At 47.7% G+C, this 19,985-nt stretch overlaps 1 protein-coding gene across 9 annotated transcripts in view; it reads right to left on the reverse strand.

Annotated features, from left to right (window-relative positions):
- Positions 1 to 19,985, reverse strand: part of sulf1 (sulfatase 1) — a 120,254-nt gene that overhangs the window by 25,095 nt on the left and 75,174 nt on the right. For all 9 annotated transcript variants that reach the window (XM_042067329.1, XM_042067326.1, XM_042067330.1 and 6 more), the window contains 2 exons: positions 1,996 to 2,274; positions 162 to 401 (listed from right to left, as the gene is read on the reverse strand). In XM_042067329.1, the coding sequence (XP_041923263.1) occupies positions 162 to 401; positions 1,996 to 2,173 (418 nt within the window). In that variant the 5' untranslated portion in view covers positions 2,174 to 2,274. The remainder of the gene's footprint in view (positions 1 to 161; positions 402 to 1,995; positions 2,275 to 19,985) is intronic.

A 19,985-nucleotide genomic window follows, 5' to 3' on the forward strand; every position in this document is an offset into this window, starting at 1 on the left:
AAGGTTTGGATCTCATACAATGTGCACTGAAAAATTGAGGTAAACGGTAAACCTGCTTTAAAATGTCATCTGAGCTAATCCCAAAAACACAGCTGCCTCTCTGCAGAGACTAAACACAGTGGTGGTGGTGGTGGTGGTGATGAGGGCGGGGGGGTTCTCACCAGTGCGGTAGCCCGTGTTGTTGAGGTAGACGGCGAAGGAGCGCGGCTCGTGCTGGGCCTGCCACGAGGGCGAGGAGCAGTTCTCGTTGTTGGTGTAGGTGTTGTGGTTGTGCACGTACTTCCCCGTCAGCATGGAGGAGCGCGACGGGCAGCACATGGGTGTGGACACAAAGGCGTTGGTGAAGGTCGTCCCGCCGTCCTCCATGATCTTGCGCGTTTTGTTCATCACCTGCAAGGAGCCTGAAGACCAATGGATGACACCGTGTTAGGATGACAGTTTGGTCTTTTTTATTGCCAATCGTCCATACATTCAAATCAAACCAAAAAGTCTTGGGGCTGACCTCTGGGAGACCACACATTTAATTACTGTAATGTGAGCTTTGGATGAAAGCGTTTTGCCAAATGACGTGAACAACCGTAAATGTCCAGAATGTCAGATAAGTTTTGTTTCTGGCAGTAGTAACTTACTGCACTGTACTTCTGGGAGATTTCACATGCTCATTCAATATACTGTACCGTGTTGGATCAAGAGACTTCAAAATGTCAAAGTTCTCAAATGAGAAAACCGAGGGAGAAAAACTCCAACATATTTTTCATAAATTCTCAAGGGACGCAAAAGTCATCATGAAATATACCGTGTGGTCACCAAACATTTCCGCGTCATTGAAACATAGACCAGTTATGACCACCACCAAACTATTTACACAAAAAAGCCTGCTTATGCCTTATGGTATTGCCGCTGTGGTTCTGTGGTTTCATGATTCAGTCTTTGAGGCAGAGCTCCTCTCAAATATTTAAATTAGGCCGCATCGAGTCACTGGAGATTAGAATGCAAATAACTGGCAGCCTCCATCTCCTCATGAGAATGTGGTCAGCCAAGCGGGGCCCTTCCATCGTTATATTCTCAAAGAGAGAGGAATTTGATTTAATAACAACTAAGTAGCACCCCCTAAAGCGCCTTTCATTTTTTCATAACTCTGACGGCACAGTTATATGAAAACACCCAAAGCAGCCGGTCTTCGTAAAAAGCAAAAACAGGCTAATGTGTGATGTGTGAAGAGGTGTTATCAAGACGTTTTTTGAAGATTAAGGCCTTTTTTTGGCAACATATTACCACTATTAATAATAAAACCAGGCCAGTCCAACATTAAGCACTCACTAGGAAGGACAACAGAATAGCATAATCACGGAAATGGTAAACTGACACACTACACATGACCCCTCCCGATGCTGAGTAAATGTAACTCGAGGATGTAGTGTTTATTTTCGCATGTCTTTCCTCAGGCTCGAGGCCTCTGGAGATTACTGCATATTGCACTGCCGCTATTCCGCTCCCTAATTGCACCAACTCCATCAAGCCCCCTTTCTCCAGCCTCTTTGCGTCTAGTTTCTCTAGTGATGATGACCCAGATGGTGAAGGTGAATGTATCGCCTGATTCAGAAGCCCTGTGGATCATGGTGGTGTTCAATAGTCAAGAGTTTTTATTTCTTTTTCTCCTTTTTATTTCTAATTTTGTCTTCTCTTCTTGTCCGTGTAGTCATGACACTTTAGAGAACATATGCTCCATTCCCGTCTGGTCACTACTGTTACAATTTATCTTCAATTGACACTTGCTATGATGTGTCATTTCTATCATGCCACAAAAAACATTAAACGTAGGGTCAACGTTTATGGCTTGGGCTAAGCTGCTTTGGACTGTGTACATAGCCCAGATAACACACGCAGAGTGGACAGCTAAAGCACCGTGAGGAGCAATGACTGGATTAGAATTGCTTCACCATCACATGTTATTATCCAGCTCCATCATCAGCAGGCACTGCATCTTGGCCTTACCGAGCTCCACATCCTGGTCGTCGGTCATGATGAGGATAATGTTGGGCCGGATGTTGCGGCGGTCGCGCTGGACTCGGCCGCGAAGGCCCTGACCCCGCGTGGTGAAGGCGCTCGAGGACGACAGCTTGGTCAGCATAAGGCCCAGGGCCAGCAGCCAACCAAGGCTCACAGACCTCATGGTGGCAGAGGGCAGAGGCAGAGGTGAAGGGGACGGGGGGGGAGGGGGAGCAGGGCAACAGCTGAACACCACTGGGGGAACTGGAGCTTTCAGCAAAGTATCTGTGGACACAAGAGAGAGAGGAAGAGAGATTTTTAGAGAATGAAAGAAAGATTGTGTGTGTGTGTGTGTGTGTGTGTGTGTGTGTGTGAGTGTTTCAGAAGATGGAGATGAGAGAAGGGGGGGGGGGGGGGGTAGAAAGAGACTTCCTTTCAAAGTCATAATATAAAAACAAATGTTCTCTTGGCTGAAAGAAATGGAAAGGACTCGACGAAGGGCCTCTTCCTCTCGCCCTCTTTGACATGAAACAAATGACAGTTCCAGGATCTGCTGAAGTGCTTTACCATACCTGAATCTGAGAAAGCACTTTACATCTGTTTTTAAACCCAAGCGTCACAGATATGTACAGCCATCTACGAACCAAAGAACTAAAACACACGCAGCTATCGATGTCAACCTGAGACCAATAACTTAATCCATTCAAAGACAGAATGAACAGTTAAATCAACATGCATGGATTCACGGTTGTGATTTGCAATGTACATAGACAGTCTCTGAAACTTTTCAGCAGGCACGGACCTCTGAGCAGAAAGACTCAACACAGATGACAACAACATGCACCCCTACTGTTTTGAGTACTGCAATACATGCACACTAGGTCAGTCAAAAAGCACTTCAAATGCAACCCGAGCTCCTGAATGCTTCTCACCTGAATGTCTCCACTGAGTTTCATGCTGTTCCCAAAAGCCATGCACCTCTACCTTTTCCTCCCTCTCTCTTGCTGTCTCTTTTCTTTCTCTCTCTCTCTCTCAGTCTCTTTCACATACACACACTCACGCTCATTCACACACACACACACTCACACACACACAAACAAACAAACTCACGCACACACACACACCTCACGAGAGTGGGGCCAGCGCGAGCGTGCTAAGCTCCCTTTCCTGCGTGCGATGACAGAGAGCAGCGGCCGCTCGCTCGCTCACTCACTCATCTCTCTGGGAGCCGAGGGGAGAGGAGAACTGAGCTCTGGCACTCCACTCCACGCACACAGGGACCTCCCGCCACTGGCTGGCCCGGGAATTCCACCCCTCCCGCTGCACGACTCTCAGCCAATCACAGCCCACCTCTGGCCTGTCACTCATCGGGGGCTTTGGGCTGGTGTAGCCATGATTGACATCTATGGGGAGGTGGAGAGGGGTCGGGGGCAGGTGGAGAGGGGGGGGGCAGAAGGGCAGCTGGGGGTGGGGGTTCCAGCAGGGCGGAACAGGGGGAGGCGGTTCCACTGCGTTAACCCCGGGCTTCAGACGCCAATCACAGATTTACACAGACACTGTGCTTTGCCCCCGGCCTCATCAGTGTCCTGTTCTATCACCGGGGCCCACACTTGGGAGTGTCCTTTTCTAAAAGACACAGCTAAGAGGCCAGGTTAAAATGACAGCGCTATGCTATTTACGGGTTTGGGCTACTGAAGTTCTGGGAGTTGGTTTGGGAGACAGACATGCGCTCCTCTCCTCAGCCTGACTGATCAAAGTGTTGTAGATTTTGTAAGTAAGAAACTGATTTCAACATGTTTAACTCCCAGTTTTTTACAGATGTGAAAGCTAGTCAAGCAAGGCAAATTCAGAAAGGTCACATTCAAACTTAAATCTTGTTTTCTGGCATGAACATTTTGAGCAAAGCCTCTTTCCTTAGTATGGCATTTCATGAACTAAAAATGTCATCACTGCAATGAACCACAGCACAAAACAGCTTATCTACTCATCTCAACTGATCATACACGATTATAATGCATGAGGTAAAAACCATATGGTAATGCATAATTTAAGTGACCGTAATATGCAATTATAATGTATGAAGTATAGACTAGATGGCAATTCATGAGTTAAATGATGGTCATATGTGATTATAATGCGTGAAGCCTAGATCAGATGCTAATTCATGAGTTCAATGATGGCTTTTGTCTAAAGGCCATATGTGGGGGCACTTTAAGGCCATACGGTGGCTGTTGCCTGTTCTGGGTTAATGAGTCGTATCAGGATACTGGGCAGCTTTACACTTGAGACTCCGCTTAATGCTATTCACATCTCACCCCTCTGCACGCACGCACACACACACACACACACACACTCACTCATGCATGAGCACACATGAGGACGCACTCAAATCTCTCAACACACACACTCATGCATGAGCACTCACATGAACACCCACACACACACACACACTGAAGTCTCCACATGTATCTACACAGATGGACTGACACACACCCCCTCACACCAGTGAGCACCACAAGCTCGACCCATTAATCCTGGGCCCAGTTGCTTTGGGAGGCTTCATTAACACTATTAAGGGGCAATCGAGAGCAATAATCCGTTTGCGGTTCATTTGCTGGGCTTGAGGGGGAGGAGAGGTTGAAAGTGTACGCACTACCCACATCACAGCTGTGCAGCTCCTTCTCAATTCACCTTCAGGTCAGGTTAGATGGGCCTACAGTTTTTACATTTGAACAGTTCATATTCAGTGATTTAATCTTCTTTAACATGTCAAAATGGTCATAGACATAGAGAGCTCATTTATCCCCTACACTCTTGAGAATTTCATCCGAGTGAAATACCGAGTCAGCCTCTAAGTGCTTTTTTGGACGTGGCAGCATTTCAGACAGGCAGTGTCACGGGCAGCCGAAGCGCAGTCATCCTGACAGCGCTGTACAAACACTGGCGCTGTTTGGACAAACCCCACGGTGCTAGGGGCTGGCTGGGTCCAGACATCCTCATACCGGATTACTCCCCCTGCCCCCACCCCCCTCCGCCAGCTGCCCCACACCTACCCCAGGCCCATCCTAACCCACCCCTCTCCACTCAACCTCACATCCAGGCTTGGACCCAACCAGTGCCCTCTCAAAGTCAACACACACACACACACACACACACACACAGGAAGGACACCCTCACATTTTCTTGAAACTCTACCGCTAGACAGACACACAGACACATAGGCACATAGTAGGGACACAGCTTTTTTAACGGTCTTTCTCTCCAGTCTACACCCATAGGCTACACACTCTCTGAAATGGCACGCCACTGACACACTCACACACACCAAAACCCATTGGGCAAGCATGCGAGACAGATCCCAACAGTGACTCCAAGTTGTTAGATTCCAGCCAGTATTAAATTAAACAGGCAATGGGTCCCTGCAAAGACCCCCTTTACGTGACTCTTGAAAATGAAGGGCTCATTATGCACTGAGGCTATAGAAAGGCTCACTAACACAGCTAGCTAGAATTCTCCCAAAAACAGTTGGCCAAAATACAGTGCCACAAAATGAGATCATGTGTTTCTTTGTGACGCCAAAATTAAGCTGGAAGAGCCTCGACCTCAGACACAATTGCAGTCGTTTTCTCAGTGCAGTAATTTTAGAACTGGGTAAACCCCCTAAATAACTTTTCTATTTTCTTCCTTTGAATGGGAGTCGTGAATTATGCTTTTTTTCTCTCCTTTTTTCATTCTCTTTTTTTGTTTTGTTTTAATCACCCTTATTCCATCGGAGAAAATGTAAATCAGCGGGATTAAAACGGAGGCCATTACATCAATCTGAGTGCTGTTCTGCCACACACTCGCTCAGGACCTCCACCGACCCCAGCCGCTTAACAAAACAAGGTTCCAACCACAAGCCACCAAACATGCGCGGATCTCGTTACCGTGCCACCACACGGTTTCCATGAGACAATAGCAAACAAAGAACAGCCGTCCATAAAGTCGTCAAGACAACCGAGTAACGAGGCGAGAACGAGGGAGGATGAGGAGAGGACCAAGAAGAGCTGTTGATTTGCATACAACTCGTAAATATGGAGCATTCTAGAATCCTATTAGAATTCTTTAGCCTGTCTTCATAATTCAAATGGAATTCTATTAAGAACCTCCCGTTGATGGGTTCTTTGTTAGAAACTGTGTACGTTTTTGGTTTGGCTAGAAGCTTTACAGCAATTTTTGAAGGTCAAGAATGCTTTACAGCCCCAAACACCTCTCTGCCAACAAAAGATTGTGTAGTAAACATCTTATAACCATAACCTTTTAAGAGGCAAGGCTTTCAGAAGAGCTGTTTTATCTAGGAGCACACCAGTCAACAGGAGTGTACGAGTCCACATGTTGACCTCTGATTGATAATGACCGCATTGACTGCTGTTTTTAAAAGCCACAGCAGAATGCACTTGACTGAGAGCACACCTGACCCAGAGGTTTAGAGTGTAGACATCAACGCCATTCCTGCACACGACGGAATGGCGTCGAGTATGGCTGGGCTAGTGTGCGCTCTCTCTCTCTCTCTCTGCCCCCAGGCTGGGTCTTCAAGCGCAGGCACACTCTCCCAAGCCTGTAATGAATATGCCAGTCAGGAATGCCGTGGACCGTGGAGCTCACAGGGACCGGCACAAAACGAAGAATCGGCCCAGCTGGGCCCATGGTCCACTCACACACAACCCCCACACGCACACAAACTCACACCATCACACATACACATGAGCACACACACACAAATGAAAACTAGTTAACTATATTTAGTCCCTTTTAAATAAATAAACATAAACAGGAACATATGCGTGCACATGCACACACATACACACACTCACTCTCTCCCTCCCTCACAGACACTTGTTCTTACCCTCTCTCACACACACCTGTCCAGACATCCATTCAAAAACCCTTCATTAATCGTACTTTAAGAGTTTGTCATGTTAAAGACTCCACTGAATTCTGTAGTTATGGTCATGTTCATAAAGTTAAAGAGTATCTTTGTTTCAGACCCTAAACTTCAGTCCCTCATTTAAACCACACTAAGACATAGCAAATGAGGGTCAGCGAGAGGCCTGCATTTCACATGAGAAGAACAAGACACACTTCTGCCTTGTTTCGGACAACAGTACTTCAGAGGATCACATGCACAGCGTGCTGACAACTGGAAACGGAACGCACAAAAGCAGATCGGCAAAAAAAGATCTCTGCTTTCAAAGCACTTCAAAGTCCAAAATATATTTAGGGGAAAACAGTTATGGATGTGTGGTTGTGTGTGTGTGTTTGTGTGTGTGTGTGTGTGTGTGTGTAGCAGTTTCACACAGTTATGTCTCCAAACGTATAACTAAATTTAATGCTTCAAAGTCACAGCGGTCCCTGTCAATTACTCACATCTGTTTCACAAATGCAGACTTCTGTACAAGGCCGACTGGCTCAAAGGGCCTTTATTCATGGCCATGCCGGGACACTACAGAATACATTGTTCTGCATCCCTTATTGTTTTTAGGGATTAGGGGAAATGACCCTTGAAATTAGCCCTCACTGTATTAGCCCGGACTAAGCTGGAGGAATAATATTGGGCAGAGACCGGGAAAGAAGAGAGGTCCTGGAGGTTCAAAGGAGCAGGACAAAAAGGCCACTATAAGAGCTTTCACTTGGACCCACAGCTGCCAAACAACCTCTGAAGAAAAAAGAAGGGGGGGGGGGGGCAATTTTCAGATTAATGGGATTTAGGGACAAGGAAAGACCTTTACAGAAAAGACAGGATCTCAATCTTGTTTTTTGTGAAGTTTTCATGATTATACCAGAGGAGCTTTTCGATTTTCCCATCACATTGCTCTCTCACACACACACACACACACACACACACACATATACCACGTTGCGCTCAAAGCATGAAGCTGTGGCCTTGGTACAGGCACATGAGAGACAATGGCTGAGGTTTTCTGGGCAAACTGTTGTGTGCCACCGCAGCCAGCTTCCCACCCGCGTGCCACCCACACTCCACACCACATACTTCCATGCCCTCCGAGCCCCTGCTGACCTGGGCCAATGATGTGGCTGCCATGATTGGCACTTAACAAAAGCCTCAACCACCTGGGGTCATATAAAACTACCCACAGCATTTATCTATGGCTGCTCTCTTGTGTCGCTACGGGTATGGAGGGCAATTTGGAACATGACAAAAGGATGTCAACTCTTTATTTTATTTTTTTCTCTGGTGACCTCTCTTTGTAGGCTATACAACACGGTCTCCAGTACAGCAGTTGGTATTCATTCAGATCCTGGTTCTTACTCAACCAGAGACCAACGCTGTAGTTATGCTGTAGTTATGCTGTAGCGCAGGGACAATGAATGCACCAGACGGGATTTGGCGGCTACATTTTCCTCTGAGCCAAAGGCCCCGGTGGTCATTAGCTGGACGGCAGCTCTGGAGAGGTCAAGGGGTCTCGCGGTGGCGGTTCTCTGGCTCAAACGAGAGCCACTTATGAGGAGGCTGCAAATAAGCGACCCAGCTGATGCAGCCTAAAAAGCCAACCGGTCATTCATGAAAGGAGCTCGAGAGACAGAGAGACAATGGGCAGTTCAAAGCAGTCTAAAAGCTCCCACTTATTCTCCCTATTTCTCGCAGTCTGTCTTATTCCACTACCCCCCCCCCCCCCCCCCCCCCCCCCCCCCCTCTGGCTTTTGTCCACTGCAAAACGTGTTGCCACAGTGAGCCAAGTCACAGGAAAACCAATAAAAATGGGAGGATGAAATCTGCGTGGCAGTACAGCTTAGTTAGCATTCTCGGTGCCGCACCGCAATTGCAATGTGAGCTAGCCAGGACAGGTTTGAATTCTGCCCCATGCCGAGAGCAGGGTCCCTGGGTGCGTTCCATCAGGGCTGCCTGTGGCTGGGAATGAAATGGCCCGGATTAGGCCAAAGAGAGGCTTCGCTGAGAGGGAGAGGGAGAGGGAGAGAGAGAGAGAGAGAGAGAGAGAGAGAGAGAGAGAGAGAGAGTGAGAGCGAGAGAGACGGACCGTGAGTGCATATGCATGTGCGTGAGGACAGTGAATCGCTCACTTCGGTTTGGAGACGGGAGGTCACATAGTTCAGTATGCTGATTATTCCCAGTAGATCTGCGCACTGGATTGGTGTGTGTGTGTGTGTGTGTGTGTGTGTGAGTTGGGGGGCTGGGGGTGAAATGATTACCGAGCTGCATGAACTGAGAATGCTGGGGTTTTGGTTTCGCAAACATTTTTCTAATCCACCACGAGTTGGCTCGACGGTCTGCGCTGCTCACGACACACTGAGGAGCGACTGTGCGAAAAGGCCCACAGTGCTTTGCAGGGCCACGGGCCAGAGCACACCACAGGCCCACACTCAGCCCCCAAGTGAAGGAGAGCACTGTCGATCCCATCACACACACACACACACACACACAGACTCCCCATATGCGTGCGTGTGTGAGAGAGAGAGAATGAGAGGGAGTGCACACACACACACACAAACATATGTATGTATGTATGTATAGGCCTATGTGGCTGTGAGAAAAATACTACAACGTATACTATACCACTGCACTGCACACATACCAACACCCACACACTTTAAAACTTTGAGGAATTTGTGCACACACAGAGATAATTTTATTGACACATTGCGTGATGTGGCTGTGGTGAAAATGAACACCATAAACTTTACAGTGCCAATGAACTCAAGGTAACTCAAGGTGAACTCCAGGCAAAACTGGAATAGGCTACCCATTATTTCAGCAAGCAGCCGACTCTGGCTGACATGTGGTTCAAGCTCGGCCCAGCTGTGGGTGCCAGGACTGTTCCACAGCCAGCTCCAGTCTGTGACTGTTAAAAAAGGGGAAGGAGATTGCATGAGCAGCAGTGTACCATTGGGTGCCTCCTGCACCGAGAGCAAATTATGGGCTAGATTATATTGGCTTAGCGACGGCGTTAACCTGCATTTAAAACGTGGATAATCATGATCATCACATCTTGGGTGATTGCTCTGTGTTGCTTCATGCTCTCTCATTCACTCTTGCACTCACACACACCCGCTCAGACACACGCACACACTCACTCTGTTGCAAACACACGCACACACTCATTCCCTTGTAGACACACACACACATTAACTCACTCACTTACTCCCTTGCAGACACACACACTCTCTCCCTAGCAGAGACACACACATAGTGCTAATTACGTGGTGATGGGAAGAATTTACAGTCCCTACTGATGTGGTTAGTCTTTGTTCTCTCTCCTTCAGGCCGTTTGGATCCATCAGGCAGGCTGTAATGCCAGTCGTATGGTGGCTGACTGACTCTGTCCCTCCCTCTCTCTCTCCTTCCACCACCACCACCTCTCTCTCTCTCTCTCTCTCTCTCTCTCTCTCTCTCCCTCCTACCACCTCTCTCTCTCCTTCCACCACCCCTCCCTCTCTCTCTTCCTCCCTCCCTCCCTCCCTCCCTCTGTGAGAAGCTGGACGCCTGCTAATCACACGCCACACACCACACACAAGACGCCTCGCCCGACACCGCCGAAGAACCCACCAGCAGCCTGGGACTCTTTTCAGATGATATGGTGAGGTAGGTGTGTGTGTGTGTGTGTGTGTCACCAGGAGAGTGTGTTCTGTGTTTTGGGAGTGAGTGAGGCGGCACATGGTCTCTCAGTGTTGGAGTTAATTGTAAGGTTTTCAGTGTGGTCCCGGGAGAGGAGGGTGGGACTGTAGTCTTTGTTTGTATGTTAGTGTGTGTGTGTGTGTGTGTGTGTGTCTGTGTGTGTACATGTGGTAGGGAAGACCGGTCCCAGAATGGAAAGTGGGAGAGTGGGTGCACTGTGTCACTTGACAAGGCCTGTCTAGTACTATTAGGGGAGATGAGGAGCTGATGTTCTCATCAAGAGTAATGCACAACAATGGAGCGAAGCTCGCGAGTCCCAGGGCTGAAAAAACCAAAGGCCGCATGTTTGGAAAATTCTCTCCGTGTGGGACATTCTTGGGTTGTTTTTTCCCCTTAAGCTGTTGGCTTTGCTGTGAATTTTGCTACCTCTCCATCTCTTCCTCCCTCAAGGGATTCAGATTGGGTTTTCTGCGACTGGTTATCCAAGAGAATCTTTCAGAATTTACAAAAGAAATGCAACATGAATGAATCACTGTTGGAGCATTGACCCTTTCGTTTTTTGAATTGATGTGGCCCTGACATTTTCAATTTGGTGAAAACTCAACTCAAACTACTTTGAGGAATGCCAGTGTGCTTGCTGAATAAAAGACTGGGCCTGAGTTCATCGCATACATACTGAGACTTGACCTCTTCAGCCTTCAAGCTTGGAGGTAAGTTTTGCTTATAAAAATCAATAACTAAGTTAAATCAGACACCCCCTGATCACATAGCTGTAGCTTTTGTGCAACCAAGAAGGTCAAATGGGGTTGTGAGAGGATATTGCATGAAGGCTAAGAGCTAAATAATTAAAAAACAAAGTAAGTGAGTGAATGAGTATTAGTGTGTGTGTGTGTGTGTGTGTGTGTGTGTGTGTGTGCGCGCGTACGCCTAAGAGTCAACGCCTCTGGAGAAAATAAGCCAGGAAGTCAAATCACAACAGGTAGCTGGCCTTGACGAGACTCCATTCCACCTCAGGAACCACACTGTGCTGCTGATGCCAACCAGTGTCTGGGGCGGCACCACCCTTTTTAAACGGGCCGAGTCCAAACGCAGCCACTTCATAAGCGTATGGTTATGACTGGCACGGATCATGCCATCGGGCCAGACGAGCTGCCCAGCCAAGCAACGCCATTCACACCTCCCAGCCTGGCCAAAAAACAGTCCTCGATAAATCATACCCGCCCCTCTCACACACAGCCAGCAGTGACAGAAGTGCATGGGGGGAAAATAAGTGACCTTGAGACAGTTTTATTGGAGTTTTCCATAACATGCCTTCGCTCCATCCACAGACGAGACTCCGATCAGAAGTCTTCAGAGGAGGCACAGGCCCAGAGTAATGAGAACGGAGACGTGTGTTTTGATGGAGAAAAAGGCTCTTGGGAGGGATGCGGTTGACAGAGTTGGTCCCTCAGCCCATCCTATTGGCTCCTCAGGACATCATGTGGGAATGACACCACCTGCAAGGGCTCTCTTCATAAGGACTGTGGAAGAGGAGTAGCTCAAAGCTGAGCAGGCAAAGCTACAAGTCATTGAAGAGTGAGGAGTACAACACTGGGCCACTATCTGGTCATCGACTCCTAAACTGAACTTTACACATTGCTTTGGGGGGGGAGATTCGTGGGGGGAGATTAGTTGTGTCCTTGTAATGCACCTACAGGTCACCACTGGCAAGGGATGTTAGCCTCTTCTCAAGCTTCCTGCCTGGGGGAGATTCCTACAATGCATCATTATATAGCCCTACATCCTCAATGCAAGTGTAATTCAGGTTGCTAGTTAAATTAAACTGTTAGGAATTAGGATGAAGAAAAAAATAGGATGGTGAAAAAAAATCACGCAAAGTAATGACCGGCATTGCCCAACAATGGGACAATGGTGTACATCTTCCCCTGGTTCCCCGTTTTTACTTGGTAATGTTGAGCTGAAGTGCCAGCATTCCTGCTGGTCCCAGGTCTGCTGGGAGGCCCGAATGCTCTTGAGATTTTTAAAGCGATTTCCAGGAAGCTGCTCCCTTTTTATAAGTGCTCGGTTAATGAGGGAAGCACAAAAACAGATCCAAAGAGGAGGAGAAGGAGGAGGGAAGAAAGCAAGACATATGAAAATGCCCCCCCCTCCCCCTAAACATACACACACACACACACACTCACTCAGAGACCTGGCCTTTGATCAACTTAACATACGAGACAAAACAGATGAACAGACTCCGTAAAATATTAACGAGACGTCTGTTGGAGACAATGGGCCAAAATGAAAAGAACAATTAATTACAGCTGTGACAATTTTTTCTTATTACCATAATAGCTGTGTGTCATTCAGCTCTGAGATTTAAAAGCACACTGTTCAAAGGGTCGGATGCTTTAAGCAAGAGAGCTGGAGTGGACTACCCATGTTGAACATACGTTCTGGCAAACATAAAACTAAATGTTTTTGAAAGTAAAAAGCTGATGTTTGTGTGAGCACTTTGTTTAGCTGTCATAAAATGTATACAAACAAGAGCCAAGACAGAAATCAGTATGGAATATATGAAGCCTACATATAAGAATTCTGATTCAATATTCTGTTTTGTGTCATGCTTTGCCCCCTTGTCAACCCGGGACGTCTGTTTAAAAATGCGCAACCACATTTCAACTTGCCAAACGAAGACGTTTACATTCCCATGGGTGGGTTCCTCTTCTCTCGCTCTCTCTCTTTTTATCATCATCTCCCTCAAAAACCACAAGCCCGATCCGTCCAAAGATACATTATTAACGCGCCACAGAAAAAAAAGAAACATTCAAATTGCTTCAATGAGTTTCCACTGAGGTAATTGTTCGGCGTGCAGACGTAGCCGTCTTTTCCACAGGATCCAAATCCCGCTCCCACATGAGGAGTCGACGGGAGAAGCCAAGCTGTTACCGAGAGCTCACCAGTGTCAGCCACTTCAGTTTCATTCGCCACATAGAGATTCAAGAAGTGTGGCGCGGCCACGAGCTCGTCGGGACATAAATCTCGTTTTTATACGCAAATCGACTCCCTTTCGGAAAGAAAGGAGAGACTCGACACTGGGACGGGAGGTGTGCTGACGTTTTGTATGCCTCTCTTGAGTGTTTTTCGCTCCCCTCTCCTCTTTGAACATGAGCTATACATTGACACAGCTGACAGGAAGAAAGCGGGCTCTGGTAAACTGGTTTCACAGATTTAATGGCCCATGGAGATCTAGAGATGATTAATGTGTGGCCCCACAGGGGCCACTTGATGACAGATTTCTCCTGAAGAGCAGCTCAATGTTATGTCAAGGCAAACAGGAAAAGGACATTTATCTGTGTCTGTTTGTTTGTTTGTGTGTGTGTGTGTGTGTGTGTGTGTGTGTGTGTGTGTGTGTGTGTGTGTGTGTGTGTGTGTGTTTGCACATTTATTACTAGTCTTGTATAGGCTTTGTGTAGGGACTAGGGGTGTAAAGATTAACCGATACGTATCAGTATCCGTTTTTAACGTGTAAGATACGGCTACATCGATACGCGAAGCCCCGTATCTGAAAAAAACTGAAATGAACCGGTCGTTATATCGATTTACTTGTTATGAATCGGTGCACAACCTCATTTACGTTCCAAGCAGCGCGTTCATCCCACTTACGGTTTTGAAACTATACGTGGCACGGAATTGTGGGTAATGCAGTTCGTTTTTGGTTACATTCATTGCCCAAAGTTGTCAAATGACCTCATTACCCATACATCTATTGCAAGTTAACCATGTGACAACTTGCACTCGGTCGGCTTTTGTTTTTCGAAATCCAGCGCGAAATTAAGCACTTATGGCATTCCTAAACAGCAACGGTAGTCTGTAGAGTAGCCTTACCTTTGATGAAGGGATTTCCTTAATGTTAAATAATAATTTGGCCCTTGCTGCTAAAACGATGCATAAATTATTAGCCAATGATTTTGTTCATATTCACTCAAGACTTGTGGCATTTTAGGTTTCTGCATTAGGTCTACTGTTGGAACAAAATAAGCCCAGAGAGTTCATTAATTTGTAGGCCTATTTTATTCTTGTAGGGTAGGCAAGGCCTATATGAGAAAAGGCCAAGAGTGTCTTAAGCACTGTTTTATTTTATTTCTGTATTGTCTTACCTCAACAAGGCTACAGCTCCATGAAAACAATCAGATATAACTATAAAATCTGTAAAGTCTATAAAAATGTATTTTTATGTTGTATTTGGCTGCTGTGTTTGACTGAAATGTAGACTATTCTTTTTTCATTTCAATACAGTATATGAAACAAACCTCAGTTTAGATAATCATGTTCACACATTTTGTTGCCTAATTGACAACTATGAACATGATAATTGATAATATAAAATGAATGTGCACCTTGAGCAAATTATAAAAAATCTTTCAGAATGCTTTCCATTCTTGAACTGCATCAAATTGCATCAAATCGTACTGAATCGTTTTTTATAAACATGTATCTTTTCTTGTATCGAATCGTGCCCATGTATCTAGATGTGAATCGTATCGTCTTTTACATGAGAGATTCACACCCCTAGTAGGGACTCATGAGGAGCGTTTCATCTGTGTTCAGAGGACTGAGAGACTAGTCCAAGAGAAATCACTTGTTGCTGCAAACTGTACATCTAGGCGGGAGAAACACGATCTCTTCTGGTAGCTGATGACACAGGAACAGCTGTGCTCCAGCATTGGCTACTTCTTAAAGAAAATGCAATGAAATAAGGGACAATTAATAAAAGCGATATAAAACGATTAATGGAAACTTGCACTTAGCCAAATCATTGCGCATCTCTGTGTACCAGACTGAAGCACAGGGTCTATAAATTTGCTTTTACAAGACGGTACCGATGAGAGAACCAAAGGAAAACCATTGAAGTCACATGTCGGGTTCTCTATGCAGAACTCCTGAGGACATCTGTACCACTCCTCTCCACTCTCGCCCTCCTCATTCAAAGCGACGACCAGAGCGTGACCGAGGTCTCATGCAAATACGGCCATGGGCCCAGGCGACAGCGTGCCCGACCCGGACACAGCCACTGGTGCGTGTGACCTGAATGACAGCAAACAGACAGGCTGTGGGCTATTCAAGCCATCCTCTGTCCACTCTATTCAGCCCGTCCTCTATTCAGCCCGCCGGTCCCTCATGTTGTGGCGCCAGTGCCGCATCACGGCAACACACACTGCTCTGCGCTTGTGTGTGCGCGCTCTCTCTCACACACACTCACACACACACACACACGCACACACACACTAAACTATTACTGCTGAACTAATTGAACTCTGGTTACTGTTAAGTGGCAGTGTATATACTGAGACCAGGCATTAGAATTTGTTACAATAACTGACTGCGACTGAGGGTTATGTGCTATGGATAGTGCCTTAAAAAACTATGTACACTATTTAAGGCACTTTATCAGTGAATAATGCTGGACTGAATATGATGTCAATAGACCTATTGTCTCAATAAACCTAATTATGTCCCTGCATAATGCTAAGACACTGTTCTGGTTTGAAATATGACAGCAACTGATGAAGACCTTTGCGGCGTGAAGGCCAAAAGCTGACCTGGGAGTCGATCGGGGTGGAATTCCTTAGATGGCGGCTCAGCTTATGGCCTAGTCAGCAGCGCCGGCAGCCCCTAACCAGGGGTATTTCTGCCACAGCGTGAAACACTACACTCCCAGAATGGCAAGCATGTGCGGACATATTCTCAGGAAAGTGCAGAGAGAGAGAGAGAGAGAGAGAGAGCATGAGAGAGAGAGAGAGCATGAGAGTGAGAGAGAGCATGAGAGAGAGCATGAGAGAGAGAGAGAGAGCATGAGAGAGAGCATGAGAGAGAGAGAGATAGCATGAGAGAGAGAGAGAGCATGAGAGAGAGAGAGAGAGCATGAGAGAGAGAGAGAGAGCATGAGAGAGCATAAGAAAGCCTGTCCGTGACCCTGTCTCGTAAACAAACTTTTCCATTGTGACATGCTAACATACGATACCAGACATAAAAAAGGAAACTGTGTGTTCTGTTTCACTCACACCCAAAACACAGAACACACTCTCCTGGTGACACACACGCACGCGCACGCGCACACACACACACACACACACACACACACACACACACACAGCTACCCCTCATTCTCTGTATGAATTACACATGCTCACACACACAACCTGTAATTTGTTCAGAGATGCTCTCTTTTTTTCCACTGCCTGGGGTGCCATGTGTGTGGCTTACCCAGGCGTGAGAGAGAAAGAGAGAGAGAAGAGAAAGAGAGAAAGATAGAGAAGAGAAAGAAAGAGAGAGAAAAGAGAGAGAGAGTGTTTGAATTTCAATTAACTCCAACTCGCTTGGCAACTTTTCCATCACCTGAACTCCAGCTCCGGCACAGATCACAAACACACACTTACAGAAATCATACGGTGCCGTTACACAGTCCTCCCTGGTAGCCAAGTGTCCTTAAGGATTTACTGCCGAAATGAAAGCAATGCAGACTTCCCATAACTCATGAAACCCATGCCAGAGAGGCACGCACGCCATGCCCACGCTGCCAACTGCACTGCCTGCTAAATGGCCACTGGTCCTGCAGAGCAATGAGGGCTCTCAGACTTTATTTAGCTTCGTCAGGCTATTTTGCTTTGGCCAGTAACTAGAGAGCACTGGTGTGGGTATATTAAAGGAGCCTATTAAACTTCAAGTCCTGACATTTCTTGCAAGAGTGTTAATCTTAGTTTACGCAAAATGTGCAAGTAAATTAAACAATTAAAGAAAGAGTGCATAACTCTGGGACTGTGTTCATGGCTGTGTTCAAGCTTTTCCGAGCATGGCATCAACATAACTGCTCAATTCCATCCATTTCAATCACCAATCAATATGAGGAATCTTTTTTATTTTAAATCCAGCCCACCACTAAATGTAGACAGACTTTTTGGCTGTCCTGCAGAGACAGAAACAGCTGTTGACGCTGCAATAGACTAGCCCTGATGTGGGCCTGATCTGGCCCAGACAGGCCGGTTCTGTACTGGATGGAACTTGGAGATGTCCCAGAGCATGCCAGCTCTGCCCGGAGTGGGTCTTTGTGCCGACGGATTGGGCCTTGGCAGGACGTCACCAAGGCAACAATAGGCCAATCGGCGGCCTGGTGGGCTGCAGAGGAGAGCGCCCCTGTTCAGGTCAGTAGAGAGGGCCCAATGCCCCAGCGACCAACAGCAGCCATTAGGAACGGACCAAACACACTGCCTCTTCTACTCTGATGAGTGAGTGTGAGTGTGTGTGTGTGTGTGTGTGTGTGTGTGTGTGTGTGTGTGTGTGTGTGTGTGTGTGTGTGTAGTATGGTGAATAGCTAAATGCGTTGGCCAGTGGGCAAAAGAACAGTGGAAGTGTGAGCGAGTGGAGAAAGCAAGTTGTCGGGGAAGGGGGAAAAAATAGAAAGAATTGGTGTGGGAGGAGGTGAGGGGGGTTAAGGTTGCTGAAAGCGACGCATGCTGTCTTTTATTAGTCGAGCTGTCAGCTGAGCTGTGCTTCCCCCCCCCCCCCCCAGGCCCCTACCTCCCTCCCCTACCCCCCCCCCCCCCCTCTCTCCACCCACCCCCGACTCTCTCCACCCACCCCCGACTCTCTCCACCCACCCCCACTCTCTCCACCCACCCCTGCAGATTGTTCTCCATTATCTCTATTCTGGAGATGCGGTGGATGAAAGCGGCGGCCTCCCAGCAGCAGCGCTCTCTTCCTGGCGCGGCGCTCCGATGCGTCCTGACGGCTGCTCAATGGTACGTGAGGCGGCCCGAGAGCCGCTCCCCTTTCCCTTTCTCTCGCGCAAATCGAAAACAGATTGCTGCTCTCCAGGGAAGGGGATTATCGTACAAGAGAGTTGACATGGCATGGACAGTGCGGCCTGGTTTTTGCAAAAGGTGGGGGGTGAAAAGGGTTGGAGTGTGTGTGTGTGTGTGTGTGTGTGTGGAGAGAGAGAGAGAGAGTGTGTGTGTGAGGACAGAGAGTGGGGCCAGTGCACAATGGTGGCCTGCACCTCTGACCTCCAGCCAGTGGGCACAACAAGCCCTGTCCTCTGAGCTCTCTGCTGGGGTGCAGCTTAGGCCACTGCACATGAGAGAGAGAGGGAGAGAGAGAGGGAGAGGGGGAAGGGGGGGCTAACCTCCACTTCTCTCTCGTCATACTGCCGCTTTTCTCCTCTCCATGTCTTTCTCGCTCTCACTCTCCTTTCCGTCCATCCTCTCTTCTGTCCTCCACTCATCCCCTTCTCCTCTTCTCCTCCTTCCCTCTCTCTGCATCTCCTCTTCTCCTTCTTTTCCCTTTCTCTCTACATCCCCTATTCCCTCTATATCTCCACCTCTGCAACTTCTCAACACAATCTCTCCATCCTCTCCTCCCATCCAATCTTGTTCTCTCTCCACTCTTTTTCTTCATCTCTCTCTCCCTCCACATCTCCTCTCTCTGGTCTGCACTTCATACCCGTCCCATTGGTAACACACACACACACACACACACAGTCCCAGTAATCCCAGTCTCTCAGCCCTGTGTCTCTCCTCCTGAGTCTCTGCTGACTCTGCTGAGGAAGCAAATGCAGGGAGAGCGGCTGCTGGATGAAAGCGTGCTTTTCACAGGGGAGGCCAGCCTGAGGTTTGCCCGGGGGTGACCTCAGATGCACTGGTGTGTAAGTGTGTGTGTGTGTGTGTGTGTGTGTGTGTGTGTGTGTGTGTGTGTGTGTGTGTGTGTGTGTTAGGTGTGTGTGTGTGTGAGAGGGAGAGAGACAGAGTAAGTGAGTGAGTTTGAAAAGAAAAACACATGGGGGTGCTGTTGAGAGCTGAGGGCAAGCAGGCCTTGACAGGGAGGGGAAAAAAATGAAGTGTTGGTGGCAAGAGTGTTTCCCCTGTGGGACTGGGCGACTGGTGAGCACGCGAGCGCAGCGCGGGGCGGGCGGAGGTGGAGGTGGCACGGGGGGACTGCAGCCCTCCCAGCAGCACGGGCGACGGAGGCTCTTTGCACACAGAGTGTTCCATCGCTTGTAAAGAGCAATCAGGGGTTTCACACGTCGCTGGGGCCATGGAGCCAAAGGCTGGGCAGAGTGCGGCCCCTCTATTCCCTCATAAAATGAGAACACAATACACACACACACACACACACACACACACACACACACACACACAGAACGTCCATCCGACCACTCCCCGACATGGCAGTGACATAATGGCAAACGAGTCTTTCATCTTGTATACACACACACACACTTCCTCTCAGGAACACTGTTATTAAGAGTGATAAACAAGCTCACAGTGCAGTGTGGTGTTGCTTAGTCACTCTCACATACACACTCACAAACATGCATTCTTTCCTC

The sequence above is a fragment of the Alosa sapidissima genome, chromosome 17 (genome assembly GCF_018492685.1).
Source record: "Alosa sapidissima isolate fAloSap1 chromosome 17, fAloSap1.pri, whole genome shotgun sequence".
NCBI lineage: Eukaryota > Metazoa > Chordata > Actinopteri > Clupeiformes > Clupeidae > Alosa > Alosa sapidissima.